Here is a 27,552-nt window from a genome sequence, read left to right on the forward strand (position 1 = left end):
GGACTCAAACGTAATTATATAATAAATGAAGAGGCAAATATGTAAAAAGGGGAGGAGCCCTTAGTCTATAAAATGGCCTCCTCACCCTCACAATAGGGACAAGCTCTCATATTCTAAGCAAGCCCCCTCACCCTCTCAAAGCCTCACTCTCACATTACAGAGGCTCTCTCCCTCACAATCATCTCAGAGAAATACAATATCAGTGTGGACATAGCCCAAACATTGGGGTGAACCACGATACATCTTGTGTTATTTACTTTCTTGCAGATTCACAGTCGGATTTACGCTGTTCCAAGACCCTTCCGGTTTTGTGCATCAACACCGTTTCACCTAGCTGACAAACTCCACGTTATCTCGCCATTAGAAGATTTTGGGTTCAAACTACCTTGAATATCGACTCCCGGCATTTCTTGTTGGTTAAGAAAAGGTTTGGGGGGCAATTTTAGGTTTTCAACATCTCCTCCAAGCATTTGTATGACTTTGTCCATCGAAGGGCGATCACTTGGCTTCATTTGAATACACCAAAAAGCAGTCATAACCATCTTTTTTATCATTATCTTTTCCTCCTCTGTAACATTGCCCATCTCCAAGAGATCATTTCCCTCACTATATTGATCGTAAGCCCATAACGGGAAGTAATCTTGGCTCGAATGCTGTGCGATTGTACTAAAATTCTTCCTTCTACTTGCCATTTCCATCAACAACATTCCAAAACTATAGACATCAGCTTTGTATGAGACCCCTCCAATATTTTTGTAGAACAACTCTGGAGCAATATATCCCATCGTCCCTCTTGCTGCCGTCAAAGTAACAATGCTATTGTCTACGGGATATAATTTTGCAAGCCCAAAATCGGAGATCTTCGGGTTAAAGTTCTCGTCAAGAAGAATGTTATGAGGCTTGATATCAAAATGTAGAATTTGCATGTCACAACCTTGATGTAGATATTCGATCCCTCGAGCAACTCCAAAAGCAATCTCATACATCTTCTTGCAACTTAAGGGGATACTTCTTTTTTTGGAATAAATGTATTTATCAAGAGAACTATTAGGCATGAAGTCGTATACTAGAGCGCGCTTTGATCCTTCAACACAATAACCAACAAGTTGCACAACATTAACATGGTGAATCCTTCCAATAGTAGCTACCTCACTAGTGAAGTCCTGCCCATTGTTTTTAGGCTTGCCCAAAAGTTTAATCGCCACAAAACGACCGCTGCGTAACTTTCCTTTAAATACAGAACCGTAACCGCCTTGGCCCAGCTTGTCCTTAAATTTATTAGTCATTCTCTTAACGTCCGAGTAAGAGTACCTTATTGGCATGAAGTTGTTTTCGGTTTGCAGAAAATCTTCGATGATGCTAAACCCTGACAAATGTCTTCTTCGCCATCTATAGATCAGAAATGCAATCACAAATGGAACCCCTAAAAGTAGTCTTACTGCTAAAAATAAACCTGCACAAGAGATTTATCATCACCAAAAGAGTGCCAGAGAAAGGAAACTGAAAGTGAGAACAATTAAAAGCTCTTACCGAGGCAAATCAATGGCAACCATCCATTTTCTGCAACAAATATGGCAACAGTACGAATTGTCAAAAGCTTAAGTATAAGTTATAAAAGTGAATCAAACGAATAAAATCAAAGACTCGAGATATAATATATATGCAAGAAATACAAGTTCTTACTGAAGGATATCGCCCGAAACCAAAGAAACTTATCTGCAACAAATGTAAAACGCAAAGTTTGAGATTGCAAGTCCAAACATATGATAGTAAAAACTAGTGAAAAACAAAGTAAAACTGAGTTTAATGTGACTGCTCTAGCAAAATACTTGTAGCTCAATTGGCTACGCACATTCTTCATTTCGCTAGAGGTCGGCGAGTATAATTTTCCCTCTCCTAAATATCATTTGTATAAAAGAAAAGAAAATTGCGACTGTTCTTTGAATTGACAATTGTCGTCTAAACAAAAAGAAGAAAGAAAGAATAAATGAAAGAAACTTTTGGATAGAAAGTTCTTACCAATGTAGAAGCTTCCACGAGCAAAGAAAACTGCAGGGATGAATCATGAAAAGAAAACATTAGTCCACATTTAAAATCAAGTTTTAGCACATGTACTCGCCAAGAAATGATGTTTGATGCATTTTACTCTCTTTTTTGTCAAGATTTTTGTATGACATGTACAGAAAATCCATATTTATTTTTGGTTTATCATATTTTACTTTTTTTTAATAATCTATACTATTCAAGGGCAATGTTTGGAATGCATTTGGAAGGGGAAAAATCACTTCTGAATTCTGATTGTGTTTGGCTAAAAACTTGAATGTGTTTTTGGATCATAGAAGCGCAATTTAGAGAGGCATCTTTGAGAGGTAGTGCTTCTTGGAAATGCACTCGGGTTTTTAATTAAAATTTCAATATTTATATAAATAAAAAGCACTTTTAGTAGAAGTGCTTCTGAAAGAAATCAATACCAACATTATTTTTATATTAACTCATGTAGCCAGTAAAGATTTGTTTGGTTTGCTTTCTTTCAAAAAACATTTCTGCTCAACTTGTGCAAGAAAAATGTTTTCCGTTGTAAACATGTTGAAATTTTCTTACAAATCCAATTGATTTTTGACAAAGAGCTTTAAAGTGCTTTCTGAAGATGCAATGATAGATGTTTCTAAAAGGAAAAACGCTTATACGAGCGAAAAAGAAACTTTTATGTCTTTACCAAACGCAATTGGAAGTGATTTTTTACCTTTCAAGAGCAATCCAAATATGCCATTCTTCAAATATAATTAACTAGAGTTTGAAACTATTTCCTAGAAGGGTTAAACCTCTTGTTGTGAACCAAGAAGCTGTAACAGAATAACATTGGAATAAAAAAAGAAGAAGAGAGAGATTAATTAATGAGACGAACTCCCTTACCGTAAGTCGCCTCCCCCAGAAATCGAAAAAAACCTACAGTGACAAAGAAGTAGACAACATTAGCAATTCAGCACACAGAGTTGGAAGAGTTTTTCTAAAATTGTATACGTTGTTTTTCTGTTGTCATTGTGCACTCCCAAGTCCCACCCAAAATCTGTGTTCGTCTGCATTTCTAAATCAAACATTGCCTTCGTGCCTGTTGATCGATATTTCTACGTAGTTCCAATTGTGTGTGTGTGTGTGTTTAGAGACAAAAATTTAAAACTAATGCATGAAGTCAGATACCCAATTTGTTCTACCTAAAGTGGAAATTTAGTATTAGGAAATGGGAAATAAAACATCCTGAACTAAGTAAAAGCTTTTTAGCTTCGTTTTCAGTTTTTGTTTTCATTTTTTTTGAAATGGAAAACTGAAAACAGTTACTGGTTATCAATCGTATTAACAACCTAGATATAGTAATAAGGTTGGAACTAATTTTAATAACAACTCAAACTTTTGGATTGGTCTTTATATTCTATGAGAATTCACGCACCTGGGATGCTGTGTGGGAAACATTTAAGATTAATCCACCATTGACACGTTGGACCCATTTCATCAACACTATATACTCGAAGCTCAAATCCATACATGAGCGCCTTGTGTATGTTTTCATAAGAGGTGTTGTAGTCCTTGACGAAGCTCGAGAGCGCGAAAGTCATCCACTCTGCACTGCAACCCTCATCCAAATCCCCTACTTCCATCCAACCGACCTTGACGTAGCTATACGTTTTTGGTTGGCTCGAAGAAGAAGCACTTGCATCGAAGCATGGAGCAGTGTCCACATACACAGAAGAATTCATTGGATTCGAACACTTCAAGTAAAATATAACTGTTGAAAGCTGTGAATCCTCTGTGTAATTACCATGAAAATTATATGGAGTAGACGTAAAAGGCAAAAGCGGAAAATTTCGAGACATGGAGGAGCAATTGTTGTTCTGAAGGCCAGGATCTATGATGCGGATTGTTTGGTTATCATAGTTGATTGCCTGGACAAGGTATTTTCCGGAGGAAGGTAGGTCTACTACAGTAATGTTGTTCTCACAAGACAGCGTATACAGAACGTGGCCGCAGTGCTTTGGACCATCTTTTAGTCGAAAAGGGTGGCTTATGTTGTGAATATTGCCGCAGGAGAAGGTACAGTTTGTACTACCATCCTTTGCGCTACAAGTTTCACAGGATAAGCCAACGACAAGAAAAGCTATAATCAATAGCCAAGCAGACCAAGTGAAGGACCTGCTTCCCCTTATTCCCATGGAGAGAGAAAGAGAGAGATCAGAGAGAGAGAGAGAGAGAAAGAGGGTTTGATAATCAAACTAGCTTTTCAAATTTCATATTGAATGACATTTAAAAAAATATCCAAAACAGAAGTCATGCGTTTACTAATTAAGCTTTGAAAGTCGTCTGAATACGTAAGCGATGACGATTAGAGAGTCAATCAATGTAGATAATACTGCCATTTCAGTCTGTTAAATTTGACTTAATTGTCGAGTGTGATTTTCTTTCTGTATTTTAGTCCCGACTTTTCAAATGAAATGATGCACACTTTTCGTTTTCTACTTAATTGATTTATTTTCTTTCAACAAAACACGTAACCACTGTCAAGGCTCCAATCTTATGCACGAGTTCATGTTTATCGGTCCATTAAACATCCCTCAATCCTAGCTCTGCTTAGAGAAAAATAAAATCTCTGTAGGCATTGTAAGCTCAGAGATGCAGCAATTGACCATCTCTTCCTTTTGCGTATTATTGTTATTGGCCTTCATCGAAGGGGTCGGGGGAAGCCAACATGCGTGCACAGAGTCCAAGTGCGGCGATGATCATGGCCTGGCTATCCATTTCCCATTGCGCCGCTGGCATCATTGTGGGGGTAATAAGATTGAATGCAATGGGAGACATGAGACGGTACTAATAAAATTCTTTGTCAAACACATAGATTACAAGTATCAGGAAATCCAAGTATATAATTATAACCAAGTTAATTGCCTGCTGTTGAAGCCTTTGGAAATCACCAATACGGTAATCTCTCCCTTCTACTTCCTAAATGGCGTACTTAATGTCACCTTATTCCGTTGCCCTACTCTTGTTGAAAGAGATACATATGGTGGCTTTCAAGTCCCCTGCCTTGGTGGCCACGGAGACAGAATTTATGGCGTCTTTTCTTTCTTTGGATTATTTGAAAGCTTCACAGGCCTACAGTCTTGTACAAGGATGTATGATGTTTTATCAGTTCCAGTTGGCGATTGGGTAAATGGCAGTCTTATTCTTCAATTCAAATGGTCAAAACCGAATTGTACAGAATGTGAAGCAGAGGGCACCACGAGCGAAATTGGATGTGTTCCCCATACGAAACCAAGTAAGCATAACATGTAAATCTATATTTCGCATAAATTCTGCTCATGATTTATTATTATTTTTTTTTTCAAAGATGATGATCAATATACTCTGCTACCTGCTGTGATTTTTCTCCCTTCATGTAATTAGTGGCTTATATATGTGGTGACGAAATTAATTAATTTCGATAACTGACAGTCTAATTTTCACAACTATTTTTTGCAGGCAAAACAAAGACGTTTGTGGCCACAGGTGAGTTGTGTAAGAGTGGTGTTTATCTTTGTTTCATGTCCAAAGGACACTCGAGAATAAATGTTTACTCATGGATTGAATCTATCTATTTGCAGGAGCAACCCTGGGTTCATTTGTTCTGTTACTAGGGATCTTTGTAGCATATCATGTCTATAGCGCTGATCAAAAGGAAAAAGAGAATCGATTAAAACTTGAAACATTTTTAGCGGACTACAAAGCTCTCAAGCCAAGCAGATATTCATATGCAGATATTAAGAGGATTACAAATCAATTCAAGTACAAATTAGGCCAAGGAGCCTACGGAACTGTTTTTAAAGGAAAACTTTCTTCTGAATGCTTTGTTGCTGTGAAGGTACTTAACAATTCTAAGGGCGATGGGGAAGAGTTCGTAAATGAAGTGGGAGTAATGGGCCATGTTCACCACATCAATGTGGTTCGCTTGGTTGGTTTTTGTGCAGATGGATTTAGACGAGCTCTGGTTTATGAGTTCTTTCCCAATGGTTCACTCCAGGATTATATTTCATCAGTAGATAGAAAGAACTCTTTCCTTGGTTGGGATAAGTTGCAAGATATTGCTATCGGCATTGCCAAAGGAATAGAATATCTTCACCTGGGATGCGATCTACGAATCCTCCATTTCGATATCAAACCCCACAATATTTTGCTAGACCAAAACTTCACACCAAAAATCTCAGATTTTGGTCTGGCCAAGTTATGTTCCAAGGATCAAAGCATAGTGTCAATGACTACAGCGAGGGGGACCATGGGCTACATTGCACCCGAAGTGTTTTCCAGGAATTTTGGAAATGTGTCTTACAAGGCAGATGTCTATAGTTTTGGAATGCTGCTGCTTGAGATGATAGGAGGAAGGAAGAATATTGGTTCAACCACAGAGAGCACGACCAATGAAATTTACTATCCAGAATGGATTTATAACATTCTAGAGGAAGGAGATGACCTACGAATCCATATCGGGGAAGAAGGGGATGGTAAGATTCCAAAGCAACTTGCAATTGTAGGGCTCTGGTGCATCCAGTGGCACCCGGTGGATCGTCCTTCCATGACAACTGTTGTTCAGATGCTAGGAGGAGGAGAAAACTTGAGGATGCCTCCTAATCCTCTTGTTTCTGCAGGTCCTACACAAACATCACAGGCAGGCATCCCCAAAAGGCACCTCCTAGAGTTAGAAGCAATTGCTGAATTAGAGTAACATGTAGATGTATACCGCAAACCAGTAGTTCATAGATGAATTCAAGCACAAACATTTGTTAGTGTATAAGCCATGAACTGATTACATTAGTAATAATGTCTTGTATTTAGTTGTGTATTCACTTGAGTTATAAATTACTAAGTGTAGGGCTCATATTGTAATTGTCTAGTGACATGTATTTGAATCCTAGAATCCAGCTAGATGTGTGGCTGAGATCTATTTGATGTAATGGTGAGAATCCAGCTGCATAACTAGCCGTTATGCCGTGCACAATTTCGCGTGCAAGAGAGAAAAATAGAAGTATATTCCTGTTTGTATTTTGCAGAGAGAACTATCCATCCTTCTCTCAAATCCTTCGGTGATTGTTCTTCATTCTTTCAGTTTTTTATACACACACACATCCAAACTTTAACAACATTTACAGACGACAGTTCTTTACTAATTAAATCACTTTAAAGTAAGAATTTAATTATTATAACATTATTGCACTTTCTTAACAATTTGATATTCACCAAGTTGACGATGAACATGTTAGCTCCATGTTAGAACACATTGGGTTCGATTTATTTTCTTGAATATCACCCAGTCACAGACGTCTCTTGTGGGCACAGAGAAGGCCTGAGAAGCAATTGCAGACATTCAACATCTCTTCAAGCATTTCGATGACTTTGTACATCGAAGGGCGATCACTTGGTTACATTTGAATACACCACAATGTGGTTATAATTAACCTTCTTTCTCTTCCTCCTCTGTAACTCATTTTCAGACACCAACCGTTAGATTTCACTTCATATTTATACGACTTTAGGCCTTGACGACTATACATAGCACTGCCATTGTTGAAAAGGTCTAGCGGTTTTATCTATTTTACTGTAACATGTTTTGTGAGGTTGAATTCTGTAACACTATATTTTTTACCTGGAAACTATGTATACGTATCACTTATCTTGCTGTATAGCATGTCATCCCCACCCAAGTTTTTCTCTTCACATTTAGTATGGAATACCAAAATTTTCCTAACAAAGCCAATTAATTCATATGCAAAAATAATTATTCGGCCGCCCTTTACTTCGAATGTTAGTCAGATGAAGCAATATGAATCATAAACTAAACACAATAGTTTGGGATGTAGATGGACGTGCATGGGTGCTTGGTGAATCAAGAAACTTAATGGATCTGGGATACCAATGGTCAACACGCATACAATATAAGTTAGGAATGAAAGACTGTCGTATCAGTTGGCTATACCAAAAGAGTTTTTGGTATCTTCAGGATTATTCTTTCATAGAAATTTGCAAAGATGAGAAAGTTGAACTAATCAAATTTTAACAAGTTTGAACAATCAACTATTTATATATAAGAGGTCATGATTGATGTGTTACGTTGATTTGAAGAACGGTCTTAAAGTTATGGAGTGAGACATTCATTTAAAATCAACTATTTATATATAAGAGGATCCTGATTGATGTGTTACGTTGATTTGAAGAACGGTCTTGAAGTTATGGAGTGAGACATTCATTTAAAATTAGTAAAAGAATGTAACAATTAGAAAAGGGGTTGTCTAAATGGTGGGGTACTTTTACTTTTTAAGTTTTTAAGGAACAAGAGTGACAGATTCCAAGTTGAAATAATGCAATTTTCACACAATTAGGACAAAGAAAGAAGTTTTACTTTGTAAGTGATAGAGATTCTTACGTATGACTTATGACACCCCACACTTTTTCTACGACAAGTGGGCCTTGGTGGTACAAAATTACAAGTGGGATTTGTGTGTGTAGCCGATCTAGAGGTCATACACCAGATTAAGATTTCCTCCGTTACGTAACTCCATGAGTCCCATAAATTCATATTGGTTTGTACCAGTTCAATGACACTTCAACGTCTGACTAATGTTGTAAGAGGTTTGCGACAGCCAAATGTCACCAGTCTGAGATAACTTAAAACACATATGAAAGAAATTTTTTATATTTTATTTTACTTTTTTACTGGTGTGACGAAATGTATGTCAAAACAACGAGAAATCAAACTATTCTATTTCTGTAAAAATACCCAAATATGAATGAAATCAATTCAAATCGAAGACTCATATATAACCAAAACATTGCTTTTATACTAAAAGGTATGTGTCGATTGAAATGACTTTTTGGCGACATATGATATTTTTTTTTATAAAAACTGATATTTTTAAAATTACGCGTCGATTTTTTCCTATATTTGATAAATACTTGAGTACATGTGCCATGAACATCTTTCTCATATGTTGGGATTCACCGGATATGCGGAATCAATTAGGAAACGTTTAATTAAGAAGATAAAGAGGTCCCATAATTAATTCCGAAGTATTGAGCAGCTCACGTGCAAGAAAAGTTTGGGTTTTCCATGTGCAGGAGGTGGAATTTGCCTATGTGTCCCGTGCAACGGAGTAACCTTAACATCCTGAACGACATCAGAAGGGTACTCGTTTAAAAAAATGTACTTTGAGTCGAGGACCCTCCAAATATCAGGATGTTTTCCTACATGATCTTAAGTATATTCCTTCTAAGTTCCTATTATCATTTCCACTTAATAAAAAAAATAAAAACTTCTTAAATGACCTGATGAAGGTACTCAACAGGAGAAAATTGAAGCAATAATCCCCGAACTCAAAACTCGTGAGTATTGATTTCTAAACTTATTATAATGTGGAACAATGATCATTTTAGCTAGTCTCTCTAAACCCTTTATTTTGAAAGGAAGTTCTAACATAGTTAGCAAAAAGAATCATTGTCTGACATTACCTCACGGATTGTTAGTTTAGGAACTAAAGCTCTGATTAAGCTAAAGTTCAGGGACCACTACTTCAGTTACCTCGGTGAATCCCAAAAATTCAAAACGTTATGCAGAAACCACAACAAAAAATTGATTAGGAGTCCAATACCAAGACAAACAATTCATCTATAAAATTTAAGGGAAGTGATTTTCACACAATTTTTCTTCCTTTGCACAACTATGTTTATTTCTAGCCCTAGAATCAATGGACATAAATAAACCGACTGGACAGAAGGATACGAGAGTGTGAAAATCATTTCCCAAGTTTAATCATTTAACAGAAACCCACTCCCACCCAAACACAGGACATGTATATCACTACATCTAATACAATCATAGCACCAGTAACACATAAAATTCATAAGGATCAACTACGTTTCGTCAAAACTATCGAAAACTTAGCAGGCTTAAAACGTTTTATTACATACGAAACCATTAGGCAATTCGTCAATATTCATTCCAGCAGAAAATAAGCAAATCAACCAAAAGCAAACAAACAAATCACTAAGAAACAGTATGCGATGCAAGCTGAATTTTGAATGAGATCCTATTTACGTTACCCGCAGCATAACATATATAAGTTTCATCATAAATGTCGAACTTTATGAACCAAAGTAAGCCACGAACATGATACGAGCAGAAAATGACACTCTCAACAGACTCAATGGAACCGATTGGGATCTGGGAAACGGGTGGGGTGGGGTTCTGGATTTTGAGAGCACGGAGCTCTTTAAGCAATGTCTGTTGGAAGTCTTCCTGTCGAGAATGGTGGACTGACAGATCGGTGATAAAGTGTTGCAGGTCAGCTATGTGGTGTTGAAGATCGTCGTGGCGGAGATTCATCATAGTTAGTTCATCATAGTTAGTGTCTCATGGAATTCCTGGAGCTGTGTGAAAATTTGCTGCTGCTGAAATTCCCTTTCAAATTCTGCCTCAGGGACGTCGGCCGCCTGCATCGACGCCTTGTTCTTGCCCATGGAAGCACAACCTGGCTCTTGATACCAAATGGTAGGTACCAATCGCACAGAGGAAAGGGAAATAGGAATAAAAGAGAAAAGCAGAGAAAGATAAAAGACTAATTCATTTCATAAAACCAAAAGGGAGATACAGAAGAGGCATATATCTCCATTAGCCCAAAACAGACAAAAGAGAACAATGCTGAGTCACCAGCCAACAACCATTACAAATATCATAAAGGGCAATAAAGATAAAGTATTAAGGTCCTGATAAGGTTCCAACATTGACCCTGCGCACTAACCCATTAATAATCCCAAAAAAATGCACACAACCATGCTTTCTCCTCTCTCTGTCTATTTATTCTCCCTATCCATCTCTCTATAAAATCACAAATCCCCCAAAACCGGACCTAACATACTAACCAATCAGAAAATCCAAGGCAACATTAAAGAATACAATTTAAAAAAGAAAGTTATCTTTGGATTTGAGGCATGCAGCACAAGATCCGGCACACCCCACTCTCAGTAGGGTTTGTTGATGACCCCTACCCCGTCTCCCTGAAATCCCGACGACCCATATGGTTTTCTCTGACCATACCCACCCTCCCATCTGCATCAACAGTGTCGAGACCCCTACCCCTCCCCCTCGCTCTCCTTCCATTGCCATCTTTCTCTCTCTCTCTCTCTCTCTCTCTCTCTCTCTCTCTCTCTCGCAGACCCTCCCCGAAACCCTAATTGAACGGCAGCAAATGATAGTTTCCCACTGACCCCCTATCTCACCCAAAGCGGAGAGGACAAAATTGCCTTCCATAATAGACCATCTCCACCATTGGATTGTAATCCTTGATGGCAAAAACGTAATTAAATAATTTGGGCCTTACTGAGGGTCGGGCTTCCCAACTAAACCCAACATATCGGGCTGCTGACCCAAAACCAACAGAAATACCAATGGCATCGTTGTAATTAATCTGAAATTCGGATCAAAATACTATTCATTTCTACAGTACCAATTCCAAACCTTTCTTTAGACTAAAGTAAAGTAATAACCGATTAAAATTGGAATAAACCAGTCAAAACTCATCACTAGCACAAGTATCTGGTTGAAGTAATATATACGAATTAGAAGATATTCTTCAGTTGAAATGGGGAAGTAGAAAATTCAATTACATTACACAGACTTTAACATTAGCTGATACACAATCAATCCAACTTCCAACAGATACGCTATCATCTTCACAAATTGTAGGACAAGAAAACATAACAGACTCGTTCCAAGACTTCATCACTGCAGATTCAATGCAAGAATTGAAACAAAAGCTTCCCCGAAAACAAGAACTGGCAAACAAGACATCATCAAGGTAGATTTTAAAATGCTCCATATTCATGAAAAATTTAAAGAAGATGCATGGGTCAAACCTAAAGCCTCTCACTTACAAGTGAAGAGGAATACCACTAGACCATAGTACTAAGTGGTTAGGTGAATGGACCAAACCGTCATTCTCCAAGAAAAGGGAGGGACCTTTTTGTACAACCAAAAACTTCTCTACATATTTATCCTTGGAATGTATATGCTTTTATCAAAAGACCGCACTTGGCATGCATAGTTCATTCATTTGGCACCAAGGCCCCGTGTTTATGCGCACGCAAAAGCGCACACATGCACTGTTCCATACTTTGACTCGGAAAACAAGTACCGCAACATTACAAATAATCATACAAAAATAAACTCAACTTTCAAATTGTTAGCCTAAAACTTTTATTCAACACACCAATAAGCGTATACGTTTTCCATAACCAGAAGTAGAGGGGAATGAGTAGTCTGTCATACACCGAGCAATAACAAAGAAACCGATGAACTTGACTAACTTCTGCAGTCTCATAACCAATCTGGAAGGAAAACAAGCGATGAATAGAAAAGGTCACTTTGCAAATAACTTAATTTGTATAGAAAATAAAAATAGAGGGGACAAAAAGGTTAGCTCGTTGAAAACCGTACTAAGCATCCACTCTAGTAAAGCACGAACTAGTACTAACAGAAAGTAGAGTCGTAAATTCCAACAGTGAACAGAAAGAGAACTATGGAAACTTATTATGGGAGGTTCTGTCAGTCTGGATAAATCAGAAAGTACGTAAACGAAAAACCAAGAGCAGATTACACCGAATTGCCAAAGCAGCAAATTAACAAGATTAAGCAAAACAGATCAGAGAGGACAGGCAGAAATAGATAAGGACAGATAAATACACTATGTTTTAATTATAAGTCCTACTTCTGATATTGCAAATATCGTTCGTCTTCACATGATAACTAGCACTATCTCTAGACAGACAGCGTTACCCCGTTAATCTATGTAGTATAATATATCCATGCATACCTCTGTTATCAAATGGTATGAGCAATTAATGCAACCTTCACCGAGAAGGCCAAACACTAGCCACTGAATTTACAGATATGAAAATAATACACCTAAGTAATTATTCCTGGAAATGAGCTACCAAAGAAAAACTGATTTCTGCTTAAAACAGATCATCTATGGATAAAAAGTAAGGCTGACCAAACAGAAGTCCTCTAACAGCACTCAGCACATCAACCGCCATAACATTATAAAGCCACTGTCAAATTCTAGAGACTTCTTCAAAGTAATTCTTGGAGCCAAAGATCAAAGAAACAAAAGGGGCGAGGGGACAAGAATTCCTTCATTTCTAAATGAAATTTGAGTACCGTTAACACTACTAAATGATTCAAGAAAACTGAGTTCTAGTGTAAACAGGAAATTGTCTTTCAAAAGGCCCACCAAGGTGCCATTGAATAGACAAACTAGTAAGTTCAACCCTTGTTTCGTCCAAGCACAAAAATTCTCTCTAGAAATCACAGAAATACATCGCCTATATTCTTAATGATCCACGGAAACTATGAGTCGTTGGTACAGGGATTTTTTTTCCTAAATCCACATAATTAAATTCCTCCTCTTCATAACTTTTCTCCTTTGAAAAATTCCATACAGATTGCTAAGTCTAGTGTTTTTGGAAGCAGAAGCCATTTTATTGTTTTAAAAGAAGCATTTGCAAAAGAAACTTATTTATCACATTCGCATACAGTTTCTTCCTCTATTTTTCCTGAAAGTTAATTATTGAGCTTCAAAGCTCCTCTCTGTTTCGGGCCACTATTTCCTTTCTTCTAATTAGAACATATTTCCAATTCCATCGTTTTCAAACACCACAACAAACTTCTAGAAATGGTGACAACTGCCATCCAAGACGGCCAATTTTCGGGCTTGTATACACAAGCTCTCGACATTGCTGGCAACAGGCTTAGCAAAGAATTCTAAGCTGTTGTATCAAACAATTCCATATAATCCCATCCACATTGACATTTTTAAGACTCTGACACTCAACCGAAACTTCTACAACTCAAAAACTTAGCTTCTTGATAATTACCAAGGTTTTCATTTCCCAGTTAAATATCTTCGCCATTTCCTCAGAGCATCAAATCTCTTGCACAGCACTAACGTTCCAATTCCGTAAGAAACCCATTTCGGTAACGAAGAAATGACACATAAATATTCAAAAAAATTGCAAAAACATGAAAATTAACAGACATGAATGACGGAATACGCACAATTTCGATTTCATGACGAAACCCATTTCTGAAAGCGAAGAAATTGCGAACAAAAAAAAGAGAAAACAATGGAAACGAAGAGCTTGGAGGCGCACCGTTTTGGGAGGCTACCAAGACGCTTTCTTCACGCCATTGAGCATGCCTTTGGAGGCAAGAGAACGGAAAACGATACGGGACATACGGAAGGTCTCGTAGACGGCGCGTGCGCGGCCGGAGAAGATGCAGCGGTTCCTGACGCGCGTGAAGGAGCTGTTACGGGGCAGCTTGGAGAGCTTGAAGCGGTTCTCCTCGCGCAGATCGCTGGGAAGGCTTGGGTCCTTGCAGAGGGCCTTGTACAGGTTCCGTCGCAGCTCGTATTTCGCCGCCAGCAAGCGGCGGTGGTGGTCCCGTATGTTGGCATTTTCCTTAGACACTGACATCGCTTTTTTGGGCCGAATACTTACCCGCACTCTCTCTGATTTTGGTTGATGTCGGGTCCTAGGGTTTTAAGCTTTGGAGTCTGGAGACCCGTCTAACCGGGTCGGATTTTGACGACTGGCTTTTTCTGAAACGAATAGTAGCAGCCCGGGTAAAAAGATTGGAGAAATGCTAGCAGCACTCGCCTAAAAAGCGAGTCCGCAAGACTCTCCCTCCAGCACCTCCACGTGTATTTCCTCTTCCTCGGTTAAGCTTTATATTGGTTCCATAATTTTTTTTATTTTTTAAGAACGATATTATTTACCTTAACAGGTAAGAAGTGGGACTAAGCTTCACAATGAGTTAATAATAATGTGATTAGAATTCGTTTTTAGTGAATATCGAACATAAAGCCTCTCACGTCAACTGAAGAGAAATATCACTAAACTATATACTAATTGCATATTGATTTCACAATTAAATAACAACTAAAAATAATATCCCTCTCTCTCTCTTACTCTTAGACCACGAAATTGGTATTCGTGGATCATAGGAAAACTGGATTAAACTAAAAAGCAGCTTACGTTTTTAGACTCGGATCTAATTGCCTAAAAAATAACGTACAATTTAAAATGAATAGTTGTTTCCACTCGTAATTGCACTGCTTTTATTATAAAACTTCCTCACATGTCGTGATGTGCAAAACTCCAAGATTTCCATCAGCAACGCCAGTCACTTCTGCATGCACGTAATAGAGTATGAGTTATGCCTTGTACACTCCGTTGAATTAGGCTAATGAGAATATGAGATTGTTGAGGTGGTAACCCACAACACCTCGTTTAGGATTTGTTGAACTAAATCCTCTCTAAGTTCAAATTAGAAAAACTCTAGTATCCCACAGGCCTTTAGCTTCACCCTGAAAGTGCTTTGGATGATATTATGTATTTGCACGTAACATGTAAAGAGTGTGGAATATAAGTAGGAAATGCGGGTGTATATAGAAAATGTAAAGTGTATGTTAAGAGTGTGGGGCGTGTGGGTATTGTAAAGAAATATGTGGAGTGTATTAAAATAATTTTTAACTAAAAAAACAAATGTGGGATGTATTAAGTATGTGAGGTGTATTCAACAATATGTGTGGTGTTAATATACCAAGCCATCAAATAATGTGTTACCAATAGAAAATAAGTACATTAATAACACTTAAGTATCAATCCAATCATTAACAACCATATCATTTGGTTTAAAAACAGTACCCTATTGTTTAGCAAAATCTTTTTACATTACCCTAACATTACCCTATTGTTTAGCAAAAACTTTTTACAAAAACAAAATATAATTATTACTAAACAGTAGGAAAATAAAACTTAATAGTAGCTTGATGAATCTTTTACCATCTTGATGATCACCGTTTCACCTAGCTGACAAACTCCACGTCATCTCGCCGTTAGAAGATTTTGGGTTCAAACTACCTTGAATATCGACTCCCGGCATTTCTTGTTGGTTAAGAAAAGGTTTGGGGGGCAATTTTAGGTTTTCAACATCTCCTCCAAGCATTTGTATGACTTTGTCCATCGAAGGGCGATCACTTGGCTTCATTTGAATACACCAGAAAGCAGTCATAACCATCTTTTTTATCATTATCTTTTCCTCCTCTGTAACAATGCCCATCTCCAAGAGATCATTTCCCTCACTATATTGATCGTAAGCCCATAACGGGAAGTAATGTTGGCTCGACTGCTCTGCGACTGTACTAAAATTCTTCCTTCTACTTGCCATTTCCATCAACAACATTCCAAAACTATAGACATCAGCTTTGTATGAGACCCCTCCAATATTTTTGTAGAACAACTCTGGAGCAATATATCCGATCGTCCCTCTTGCTGCCGTCAAAGTAACTATGCTATTGTCTACAGGATATAATTTTGCAAGCCCAAAATCAGAGATCTTCGGGTTAAAGTTCTCGTCAAGAAGAATGTTATGAGGCTTGATATCAAAATGTAGAATTTGCATGTCACAACCTTGATGTAGATATTCGATCCCTCGAGCAACTTCAAAAGCAATCTCATACATCTTCTTGCAACTTAAAGGGATACTTCCTTCTTTGGAATAAATGTATTTATCAAGAGAGCTATTAGGCATGAAATCGTACACTAGAGCGCGCTTTGATCCTTCAACACAATAACCAACAAGTTGCACCACATTAACATGGTGAATTCTTCCAATAGTAGCTACCTCACTAGTGAAGTCCTGCCCATTGTTTTTAGGCTTGCCCAAAAGTTTAATTGCCACAAAACGACCGCTGCGTAACTTTCCTTTAAATACAGAACCATAACCGCCTTGGCCCAGCTTGTCCTTGAATTTATTAGTCATTCTCTTAATGTCCGAGTAAGAGTACCTTATTGGCATGAAGTTGTTTTCGGTTTGCAGAAAATCTTCGATGATGCTAAACCCTGACAAATGTCTTCTTCGCCATCTATAGATCAGAAACGCAATCAGAAATGGAACCCCTAAAAGTAGTCTTCCTACTAAATATAAACCTGCACAAGAGATTTATAATCACCAAAAGAGTCCAGATAAAGGAAATTTAAAGAGAGAACAATTACAAGCTTACCGAGGCAAATGAGTATCGCCCATCCAGGTCCTGCAACAAATATGGCAACAGTACGAATTGTCAAAAGCTTGAGCATAAGTTATAAAAGTGTCTCAAATGAATAAAATGAAGGACTTGAGATATTATATGCAAGAAATACAAGTTCTTACTGAAGGATGTCCCCGGAAACCATAAAGGATAATCTGCAAGAAATGTAAAATACAAAGTTTGAGATGTGCAAGCCCAAATATATGATGGTAAAAACCAGCAAAAAACAAAGAAAAACTGAGTTTAATGGGACTGCTTTAGCAAAAGACTAGTAACTTAGTTGGTTAAGCACATTCATCATTTCGCTAGAGATAGCGAGTATGATTTTTCCTCTCCCAAATATTATTTGTGTAAAAGAAAAAAAAAATTGTGACTGTTCCTTGGATTGACAATTGTCGTTTAAACAAAAAGAAGAAAAGAAACAAGAAATGAAAGAAACTTTTGGAGAGAACGTTCTTACTAACGTATAATCTTCCATGAGCAAAGAAACCTACAGAGATGAAATCATGAAAAAAAAAACATTAGTCCACATTTAAAATCAAGTTTTGACACATACTCACCAAGAAATGGTGTTTGGTGCATTTTACATTTTTATTGTCCAGATTTTTGTATGATATGTACAGAAAATCCAAAAGGCTTGTTTTATTTACACCCGCCACATTGTTGAATACACCCCACATACTTAATACACCTCACATTTACTTTTTCAATTATAACTTATCTTCGCACCCCACATACTTTCCTATAATACCCTCAAACCCCACACTCTCTACATACACCTCACACTCCCTACACCCCACGTATCCACATCCTAGGTGCAGCCTCAGTATCCCATGGAGAAGCATCGCCTTACGATCCTATTTAAGTATACAAAAATTGGTAAATTTGGATAACTAGACAAAAATTGGTACCCGTCAACCAGAACCCTCACAGATTATCTTCGAATAACATGAATTTATTACCTCCGAATAACAAAAACTTGCCGCAATCGAGTTTGTGATTTGTAATACATTCATTTTGTGATCAGGTGTTTTTTTTTTTTTTTTATGGGTGGTTCTTACTGCCTTAGCAATGATAAAGGTAAGCAGGATTAGTTTTCCATAACTAGTCAAAGAAGTACTGAACTAAACCATTTAGGTTCCATAACCAGTCAAATTAAAACTATTTTCTTTGATAAGGAAAATCTGCACTCACCAATATTTGGTTACATATATAGAAGGCCCTAATTTGCATAACGATGTCGTTAAAATCACTAAAACAATGAAAAATTATAAGGACTTACTTTATGTGTCGATAGGGGTGTATTTAAAAGTTTCATTTAAAATAAAATAAAATAAACTTATGAGCCCTAAATCGTCATTGCATATTAGAGTACATAGTTATTTAATAATGAATCTTAATATGGGGTTTCTAGTTGTGTTTGGCTAAAAACTTAAAAAGTGTTTTTGACTCTGTTGACCCTAAAAACTACCAAGCCTACGTGGCGCGCAAGCCGAGTAATCTATGAGCTAACTACGTCCTTCGGTTGAACGCGGGGCATGCCAACTCGTCGGCCAAGCTCGGCCGATGAGTAAAATATGTTGATGTTGCGTTGGGTGCGCGGCTAACTTCTGCGTCTTGCGATTGCGACCGAGGAAGGAACACGTCTCGGCCTCTTGGGTTCTCGAATCTGAAGACAAGGCTACTATTTTTACGAAGTTCACAAATCGTTGTCGTCAGATTCAGTCACAGTGATGGTATTGGTCAGAGTAAACTCACGCCGAATCGACACCAAAGTGTAAGGGCACAAATACTCAAAGTGGATACAAGTCTTAATGGCAAACGTGATTCGGCCGTTGGAATGCCGAACTCTGAATCCCACTTATGAGTATCCAATCATAAAATAACTCGACGTGCAATGTGCTGAGCCCAGTAGACTGAAACATCTCACTTCGCCGGGAAGGCTGATGAGATGACCACGACCAATAAGGATTCGGAAATCCTTCTCGACCGAGACTTAGATAGAGAACCAGTCGCCCTCGACGCAGTGCTGTTTATGCCAACTGAAGATGCTGCGAGATCGGTTGATTCTATGGTGACAGTGATATCTATGCCGACTGAAGATATAACCGATTGCCTTCACAGTGCTGTTTATCCAAACTGAATGTGTGTCGGCGAAAAGAGAGAAGAAAAAATCTCAGGATTGTTGAGAGAATTTGCACAGAGCAGTTGGGTGTTGAATTGGAGGGAGATTGAATGATGCACAACCTCCTCTATTTATAGTGGCCAACCTGTATTGAATCCCAATCCCTCTTGGATTAGAACTCTTTTATCTCGGCCAATCCTATTCCTGATAGGACTTTGAACATAACTTGTTATCAAACTTTATTCAATCTCATTATCTTGATCCCGTCGCAACTCCTTCTCAAAACAGGATTCCAACTTCCCATATGATATGGCCAAATTTGACCGTGTGGCCCATGGACTGAATATCAATAACACATGTACACGACTTCTGGCCCGAGAACGAATCTAAACTTGGCCTATCTGATACTGGGCCGAAAAAGATCTAAGCTCGGCCCAAAACAATATTTTTGGGCCCAAACAGACTCATAGAAGCACAATTTGAAGAAACATTGCTTCTTAAAAATTGCACTTGGATTTTAATTAAAATTTCAACATGTTTATAATAACAAAAAAATTTAGCAGAAGTTCTTCTGAAAGAAATCGATACCAACGTTATTTTTATATTAAGTCATGTAACCAGTAATGATCTATTTGGTATTGCTTTCTTTCAAAAGCATTTCTGCTCAACTTGTGCAAAAAAATGTTTTTCGTTATAAACATGTTGAAAATTTTCTGACCAATGCAATTGATTTTTCGAAGAAGAGGTTAAAGTGCTTTCTGAAGATGCATTGATAGATTTATCGATGCTTCTCCAACTAGTGCTTATATGAGCGAAAAGAATTTTAATTTTTCGGTCAAAGGCAATTGGAAGTGATTTTACCTTTCAAGAGCAATCCAAATATGCCCTTGTCCAAATATAATTAACTATTTCCTAAAAGGGTTACCTGTTGTTGTGAACTCAGAAGCTGTAACAGAATAACATTGGATTTAAAAAAAGAAAAAAAAGAAAAGAGGGAGATTAATTTTTGAGACGAACTCCCTTATCCAACTAATGCTTATATGAGTGAAAAAAACTTTAATTTTTCTGTCAAAGGCAATTGGAAGTGATTTTTACCTTTCAAGAGCAATCCAAATATGCCCTTGTCCAAATATAATTAACTATTTTCTAAAAGGGTTACCTGTTATTGTGAACTCAGACGCTGTAACAGAATAACATTGAATTTAAAAATAAAAAAAATGAAAAATAAAAATAAAAAATAAAAAAAAGAGGGAGATTAATTTTTGAGACGAACTCCCTTACCGTAAATCACCTCCCACCAATATTCAAGGAAACCTACAGGGACAAAGAAGAAGACAACGTTAGCAATTCAGCACACAAAGTTGGAAGAGATTTTCTAAAATTGTACAGGTTGTTTTTCTGTTGTCATTGTGCACTCCCAAGTCCTGTGTTTGTCTGCATTTCTAAATCAAACATTGCCTTTGTGCCTGTTGATCGATATTTCTACGTAGTTCCATTTGTGTGTGTGTGTGTTCAGAGAAAAAAAATTTAAAACTAATACATAGAAGTCAGATACCCAATTTGTTCTACCTAGGGGTGGGCAAACGGGTTGAGGAATCGCAGGTCGGGCCGAGTACAGGTCGGTTCCAAATATTTTAGAGAACAAATGGAGCGGGCCTGGCAAGGCCGATATCATTTACTGGGCTAGCCAAGTCCAGATACTTAGAAAAACGGGTACCCAGACTGATCCATTTTTAATTATAATGAACGGCCAAGATTGAATGATAACCTATCATCCAATCTCAACCGTTAGTTTCTACCCGAGTCCAAGGTCCCAGAATCACTCTTTCAGCTGCCTCTCTCTCCCTCTATCTCGCTCCGCTCTTTCCCTCTCCTCCATCTCTCCTTTCTTGCCCTAACTGATAGGGTTTCCATGTCCGTATAGCTCCAACCTTTCATGCATCAGTGCCTTCAACCTTTAGTGATCTTTGTTGCAGCCTTAATCGTTTATGGGTTTCTCTCTTTCGAGGCTTTTTTGGCGGAAAGCTTTGCACTTTCAGCCTCCCGGAGGTTTTTGAGTTGCACCCATGTCATAGCTACTTGGTTTCTCCGGTAAGTCTTGAGATTTTTCATGTTTTTTTTGTTGAATTTATTGTTTTTGGGCTTAAATAGTTGTCCGCTTGTTTGGAATTTGTGATTTGAATGATGTTTAGCTGTTAAATTTGTACATCAGAGATGAAATATTTGGAATTTTGATGAGCTAGCTTGGTGATCTGTTGGGTTTTGTTGTTTTAGTGAATTTTGATGATTTTAGTTTCATTTTTTGAATAATATTTTGGATTTAGAATAATAATTTAGGGTGCTTAGATGAAATAGTTTTGGATTTGAAACCCTAAGATCTGATCAGCCTTTTGGTTCATGTATTCAATTTTGGGGTTATTGTATTTGTTTTCATTTTTGGGTGAATTAATTGCTTTCTGAAATTAGATGAGGATTAATTAACCATAGTTTTAGAAAGCATCAGGACTTAGGAGTTTAGTCCTTGTTTCTTTCGTGGTCCATGTTTGCATGTTGACAACTCAGAGTTGGGCTTCGATTTGATCACAGTGGTTTTCTTTTCTAATTTGTTGTTCTTATGAGATCTTTATGATTTTCTTTTCTTTTTTTTTAGTTTATAAATTTGCTCTATGTTTGAGAGTACTTTTTGTATGCAGAGACATCCCAACTTTTGTCTGGGTTCAACTTTTGGTTTCGTATTGCTTGAGGATTGTTTAACGTGCAGATTTTTTTAGCTTGGATTCTTTCGTATGTCTACATTATGGAACCATCCTCACATTTGGTTTGCTATTCATCTGTTATCTTTCACTGTTTTCATTGAAAGATTGTCTTTGGTTTACGCTTCTTTGCTTCATTGTCTTCTGGCACTGGTTTTACGCATCTTGGCTTGGTTTATGTACAAAAACTGCAGCCAGATGTGCGAATGATGGGATTCACTACTATTTGACAGATGCTGAAGTTTGTTTGGCGACGTTAAAATTAAGGAATTTTCCTTGGATAAGATCCGACATTTTCGTTTCAGATGCAGTTGTCTTTAAACACAGTTACAGGGGAGGGCACTATGTGGTTTGATCTCAAGAGGGAGTATGATACTTCTTTTGTTGTGATTAGTTTTTTCTTTAAAGCGCTGTTAGATGTGATTCTAAATGTATGCAGTGAATGGTGGATCCTTATTTCATTGGATCCTAGAGGAGTATGGACTGCTTCTAAAATGGAGCCTTATTTCATGTAATGTATGAAACTGAATCTGTGCAGCTGTGCTGCTATAATTTTTTTTTTCCCAAAAAAAAAAAACAAAAGGGGACCTATGGCCTGTTTCAAACAAGCAGGGTTAGGTCCTATTCCTATATTGAAATATGATGTGCCCGGCCCGTTTCTTATAAATCCGGGTATGGTCCCATTCCTTCAAAATTGGGCCCTGCCTGACCCGTGCCGAGCCCTAGATCTACCTCAAGTGGAAATTTAGTATTAGAAATGGGAAATAAAACATCCTGAACTAAGTTAAAGCTTTTAAGCTTCATTTTTAGTTTTTGTTTTCATTTTTTTGAAAACTGAACGCAGTTAATAGTTATCAAACGTATTAATAACCTAGATCCAGTAAATATGTTGGAACTATTAATAACCTAGATATAGTAAAAATGTTGGAACTAATTTTATTAACAACTCATACTTTTGGATTGGAGTCGAAGGGTAAATGCTCTCTTATACTAGACTGTTCGACAACAATTATCAAACTGTAAATTTAGACCATTGATTTGAGAGAAATTCTAAGAGACTCTTTGTGACTCTCCATAGATTCTTCGCCACCTAATCTTTTTTGGCATATTATTTTATAATGTTAGCACAGGAATTGTGGTACAAAGAGGAGGTGACGGAGAGTCAAGAAGAGTTACTTTTGAGAGAATGTCTTTAGCATTTCCCTTTAGCATTGCCCTTGGTTTGAATGTTTGGTTTATGGATTGCACAATTTGACAATACAAGTATTTGATTTATTGAAAAACATAAGTTTGACAATGTAACATTATGCGTGGGGAAACGAGTTAAACATAGTGATCAGTAGCCATGGCCTTTATATTCTATGAGAATTCACTCACCTGGGATGCTGTGTGGAAAACATTTAAGATCACCCCTCCATAGGCCTGAGCAGATTGGACCCAGATATTCATCAAAAGCATATACTCGAAGCTCAAATCCATACATGAGCGCCTTGTGTATGTTTTCATAAGAGGTGTTGTAGTCCTTGACGTAGCTCGAGAGCGCCAAAGTCATCCACTCTGCACTGCAACCCTCATCCAAATCCCCTACTTCCATCAAACCGACCTTGACGTAGCTATACGTTTTTGGTTGGCTCGAAGAAGAAGCACTTGCATCGAAGCATGGAGCAGTGTCCACATACACAGAAGAATTCATTGGCTTCGAACACTTCAAGTAAAATATAACTGTTGAAAGCAGTGAATCCATTGGATATTTACCATAAACACTATATGGTAAAATCAATGTATCAGACACAAGCGGAAAGTTTCTCGACATGGAGGAGCAATTGTTGTTATGAAGGCCAGGATCTATGATGCGGATTGTGTGGTTATCATAGTTGATTGCCTGGACATAATATTTTCCGGAAGACGTTAGGTCTACTACTGTAGTGTCGTTCTCACAAGACAGCGTATACGGAATGTGGCCGCAGTGCTTTGGACTATCTTTTAGTCGAAAAGGGTAGCTTATGTTGTGAATATTGCCGCAGGAGAAGGTACAGTTTGTACTATCATCCTTTGCTCTACAAGTTTCACCGGATAAGCCAATGACAAGAAAAGCCACAATCAATAGCCAAGCAGACCAAGTGAAGGATCTGCTTCCCCTTATTCCCATGGAGAGAGAGAGAGAGAACAGAGAGAGAGAGAGAGAGAGAGAGAGAGAGGATTTGATAATCAAACTAGCTTTCCTACATAAGTGATGGTAATTGCAGAAGATGTAATAGCACCTTCCCTGAATTTTCAAATTTCATATTGAATGACATATAAAAAATATCCAAAATAGAAATCATGCGTGTACTAATTAAGCTTTAAAAGTCGTCTAATTAGGCAAGCGATGACGATTAGAGAGAGAGTCAAATGTATATAATACTGCCATTTCAGCCTGATTTATTTGACTTAATTGTCGAGTGTGATTTTCTTTCTGTATTTTAGCCCGAATTTTCAAATGAAATGATGTACACCTTAATTGATTTTATTTTCTTTCAACACCTTTCAAGGCTTCAATCTTACGCACGAGTTCATGTTTATCGGTCCATTAAACATCTTTCAATACGGGAAGCCAAAAAAATCTCTATAGGCATTGTTAGCTCAAAGATGCAGCAATTGATCATCTCTTCCTTTTACGTATTACTGTTATTGGCCTTCATCGATGCGTGCACAGAGTCCAAGTGCGGCGATGATCATGGCCTGGCTATCCATTTCCCATTCCGCCGGGGGCATCATTCCGGGGATAATAAGATTGAAAGCAATGGCAGATATGAGGCGGTTCTTGACCAGCCAATAGTACTAGTAAAATTCCTTGTCAAACACATAGATTACAAGCATCAGGAAATCCAAGTATATCACCCACATAACTGCCTCCTGTTGAAGCCTTTGGAAATCACCAAGACGGTAATCTCTCCCTTCTACTTCCTAAATGGCGTACGTAATGTTACCTTATTCCGTTGCCCTACTCTTGTTGAAAGAGATATATATGCCTATCAAGTCCCCTGCCTTGGTGGCCATGGAGACAGAATTTATGGCGTCTCTTCTTTCTTTGATTTATTTGTAAGCTTCAGAACCCTACAGTCTTGTACAAGGATGTATGATGTTTTATCAGTTCCATTTAGCGAGTTGGTGGGAAATGGCGATTTTCTTCAATTCAAATGGTCCAAACCAAATTGTACAGAATGTGAAGCAGAGGGCAAGAGGTGTAGATTGAAGATCAATGGCACCAAGAGCGAAATTGAATGTGTTCACCATAGGAAACCAAGTAAGGAAAACATGTAAATCTATATTTCGCATACATTCTGCTCATGAATTTTTTCAAAGATTATGATCGATATACTCTGCTACCACCTGTGATTTTTCTCCTTTCATGTAACTAGTGGCTTATATATGTGGTGACGATATTAATTACTTTCGACAGCTGACAGTTTAATTTTCACAACTATCTTTTGCAGGCAAAACAAAGACATTTGTGGCCACAGGTGAGTTGTGTAAGAGTGGTGTTTATCTCTGTTTCATGTCCAAAGGACACTCGAGAATAAATGTTTACTCATGGGTTGAATCTATCTATTTGCAGGAGCTACCCTGGGTTCATTTGTTCTGTTACTAGGGGTCTTTGTAGCATATCACGTCTATAGCGCTGATCAAAAGGAAAAAGAGAATCGATTAAAACTTGAAACATTTTTAGCGGACTACAAAGCTCTCAAGCCAAGCAGATATTCATATGCAGATATTAAGAGGATTACAAATCAATTCAAGTACAAATTAGGCCAAGGAGCCTACGGAACTGTTTTTAAGGGAGAACTTTCTTCTGAATGCTTTGTTGCTGTGAAGGTACTTAACAATTCTAAGGGCGATGGGGAAGAGTTCGTAAATGAAGTGGGAGCAATGGGTCATATTCACCATGTCAATGTGGTTCGCTTGGTTGGTTTTTGTGCGGATGGATTTAGACGAGCTCTGGTTTATGAGTTCTTTCCCAATGGTTCACTCCAGGATTATATTTCATCAGTAGATAGAAAGAACTCTTTCCTTGGTTGGGATAAGTTGCTAGATATTGCTATCGGCATAGCCAAAGGAATAGAATATCTTCACCTGGGATGTGATCTACGAATCCTCCATTTCGATATCAAACCCCACAATATTTTGCTAGACCAAAACTTCACACCAAAAATCTCTGATTTTGGTCTGGCCAAATTATGTTCCAAGGATCAAAGCATAGTGTCAATGACTACAGCGAGGGGGACCATGGGCTACATTGCACCCGAAGTGTTTTCCAGGAATTTTGGAAATGTGTCTTACAAGGCAGATGTCTATAGTTTTGGAATGCTGCTGCTTGAGATGATAGGAGGAAGGAAGAATACTGGTTCAACCACAGAGAACACGACCAATGAAGTTTACTATCCAGAATGGATTTATAACCTTTTAGAGGAAGGAGATGACCTACGAATCCATATCGGGGGAGAAGGGGATGGTAAGATTCCAAAGAAACTTGCAATTGTAGGGCTCTGGTGCATCCAGTGGCACCCGGTCGATCGTCCTTCCATGAAAACGGTTGTTCAAATGCTAGAAGGAGGAGAAAACTTGACGATGCCTCCTAATCCTTTTGTTTCTGCAGGTCCTACACAAACATCACAGGCAGGCATCCCCAAAAGGCGCCTCCTAGAGTTAGAAGCAATTGCTGAATTAGAATAACATATAGATGTATACCACCAACCAGTAGTTCATAGATGAATTCAAGCGCAAACATTTGTTAGTGTATAAGCCATGAGCTGATTGCATTAGTAATAATGTCTTGTATTTAGTTGTGTATTCACTAGAGTTATAAATTACGAAGGGTAGGGCTCATATTGTAATTGTCTAGTGACATGTATTTGAATCTTAGAATCCAATTAGATGTGTGGCTGAGATCTCTTTGATGTAATGGTGAGAATCCAGCTGCGTAACTAGCCGTTATGCAGTGCACGATTTCGCGTGCAAGAGAGAGAAATAGAAGTATATTCCTGTGTGTATTTTGCAGAGAGAACTATCCATCCTTCTCTCAAATCCTTCGGTGATTGTTCTTCATTCTTTCAGTTTTTTATACAAACACACACATCCAAACTTTAACAACATTTACAGACGACAGTTCTTTACTAATTAAATCACTTTAAAGTAAGAATTTAATTATTATAACATTATTGCACTTTCTTAACAATTTGATTTTCACCTAGTTGACGAAGAACATGTTAGCTCCATGTTAGAACACAATGGGTTCGATTTATTTTCTTGAATATCACCCTCAGTCACAGACGCCTCTTGTGGGCACAGAGAAGGCCTGAGAAGCAATTGCAGACATTCAACATCTCTTCCAAGCATTTCGATGACTTTGTACATCGAAGGGCGATCACTTGGTTTCATTTGAATATTAAACTAAACATGGTTAATACCAAAAATATATATGACAATATTTGGGAATTTCTTATATATTCATTAATCTCCAAAGTGGAGTATA

At 37.8% G+C, this 27,552-nt stretch overlaps 3 protein-coding genes and 2 long non-coding RNA genes across 11 annotated transcripts; 2 read left to right on the forward strand and 3 right to left on the reverse strand.

Annotated features, from left to right (window-relative positions):
• Window positions 1-24,204, reverse strand: LOC126628276 (LEAF RUST 10 DISEASE-RESISTANCE LOCUS RECEPTOR-LIKE PROTEIN KINASE-like 2.1). 3 transcript variants are annotated; one of them, XM_050297901.1, is made up of 7 exons: window positions 23,418-24,204; window positions 20,569-20,601; window positions 17,623-17,652; window positions 17,285-17,317; window positions 17,136-17,165; window positions 15,939-17,061; window positions 1-330 (listed from the first exon to the last, which is right to left on the reverse strand). In XM_050297901.1, exons 1-7 carry the CDS (start codon window positions 24,187-24,189, stop codon window positions 327-329), a joined length of 2,025 nt encoding a protein of 674 aa, XP_050153858.1. In that variant the 5' UTR covers window positions 24,190-24,204; the 3' UTR covers window positions 1-326. The 3 variants fall into 3 exon arrangements, 2 of the variants coding, with proteins under 2 accessions (XP_050153858.1, XP_050153857.1); XM_050297900.1 differs by lacking the exon at window positions 1-330 and adding an exon at window positions 14,944-15,259 and having other exon boundaries at window positions 15,916-17,061; XR_007625337.1 differs by lacking the exon at window positions 1-330 and adding an exon at window positions 15,691-15,809 and having other exon boundaries at window positions 15,852-17,061.
• LOC126628279 (rust resistance kinase Lr10-like) lies at window positions 4,499-27,067 on the forward strand. 4 transcript variants are annotated; one of them, XM_050297908.1, is made up of 4 exons: window positions 4,499-5,305; window positions 5,509-5,535; window positions 5,631-5,887; window positions 25,896-27,067. In XM_050297908.1, exons 1-4 carry the CDS (start codon window positions 4,663-4,665, stop codon window positions 26,751-26,753), a joined length of 1,785 nt encoding a protein of 594 aa, XP_050153865.1. In that variant the 5' UTR covers window positions 4,499-4,662; the 3' UTR covers window positions 26,754-27,067. The 4 variants fall into 4 exon arrangements, with proteins under 4 accessions (XP_050153865.1, XP_050153862.1, XP_050153864.1 ...); XM_050297905.1 differs by lacking the exons at window positions 5,509-5,535; window positions 5,631-5,887 and adding exons at window positions 24,762-25,326; window positions 25,517-25,543 and having other exon boundaries at window positions 4,499-4,776; window positions 25,639-27,067; XM_050297907.1 differs by having other exon boundaries at window positions 4,509-5,305; window positions 5,631-6,668; window positions 26,677-27,067.
• LOC126628294 (ribosomal protein S14, mitochondrial-like) lies at window positions 9,952-14,673 on the reverse strand. Of its 2 annotated transcripts, none has more exons than XM_050297941.1 (2): window positions 14,221-14,673; window positions 9,952-10,541 (listed from the first exon to the last, which is right to left on the reverse strand). In XM_050297941.1, the coding sequence occupies exon 1, from the start codon at window positions 14,542-14,544 to the stop codon at window positions 14,233-14,235; it is 312 nt and encodes a 103-aa protein (XP_050153898.1). In that variant the 5' UTR covers window positions 14,545-14,673; the 3' UTR covers window positions 9,952-10,541; window positions 14,221-14,232. The 2 variants fall into 2 exon arrangements, with proteins under 2 accessions (XP_050153898.1, XP_050153897.1); XM_050297940.1 differs by having other exon boundaries at window positions 9,952-12,396; window positions 14,221-14,670.
• Window positions 19,749-20,561, reverse strand: LOC126628304 (uncharacterized). The gene is made up of 2 exons (XR_007625363.1): window positions 20,447-20,561; window positions 19,749-20,212 (listed from the first exon to the last, which is right to left on the reverse strand). It is a non-coding gene; the product is annotated as an uncharacterized LOC126628304 (long non-coding RNA).
• LOC126628299 (uncharacterized) lies at window positions 20,916-22,592 on the forward strand. The gene is made up of 2 exons (XR_007625352.1): window positions 20,916-21,378; window positions 21,981-22,592. It is a non-coding gene; the product is annotated as an uncharacterized LOC126628299 (long non-coding RNA).
• Window positions 27,068-27,552: the final 485 nt, after the last annotated feature.

This window comes from Malus sylvestris, chromosome 7 (assembly GCF_916048215.2).
Source record: "Malus sylvestris chromosome 7, drMalSylv7.2, whole genome shotgun sequence".
NCBI classification, from domain to species: Eukaryota; Viridiplantae; Streptophyta; class Magnoliopsida; order Rosales; family Rosaceae; genus Malus; species Malus sylvestris.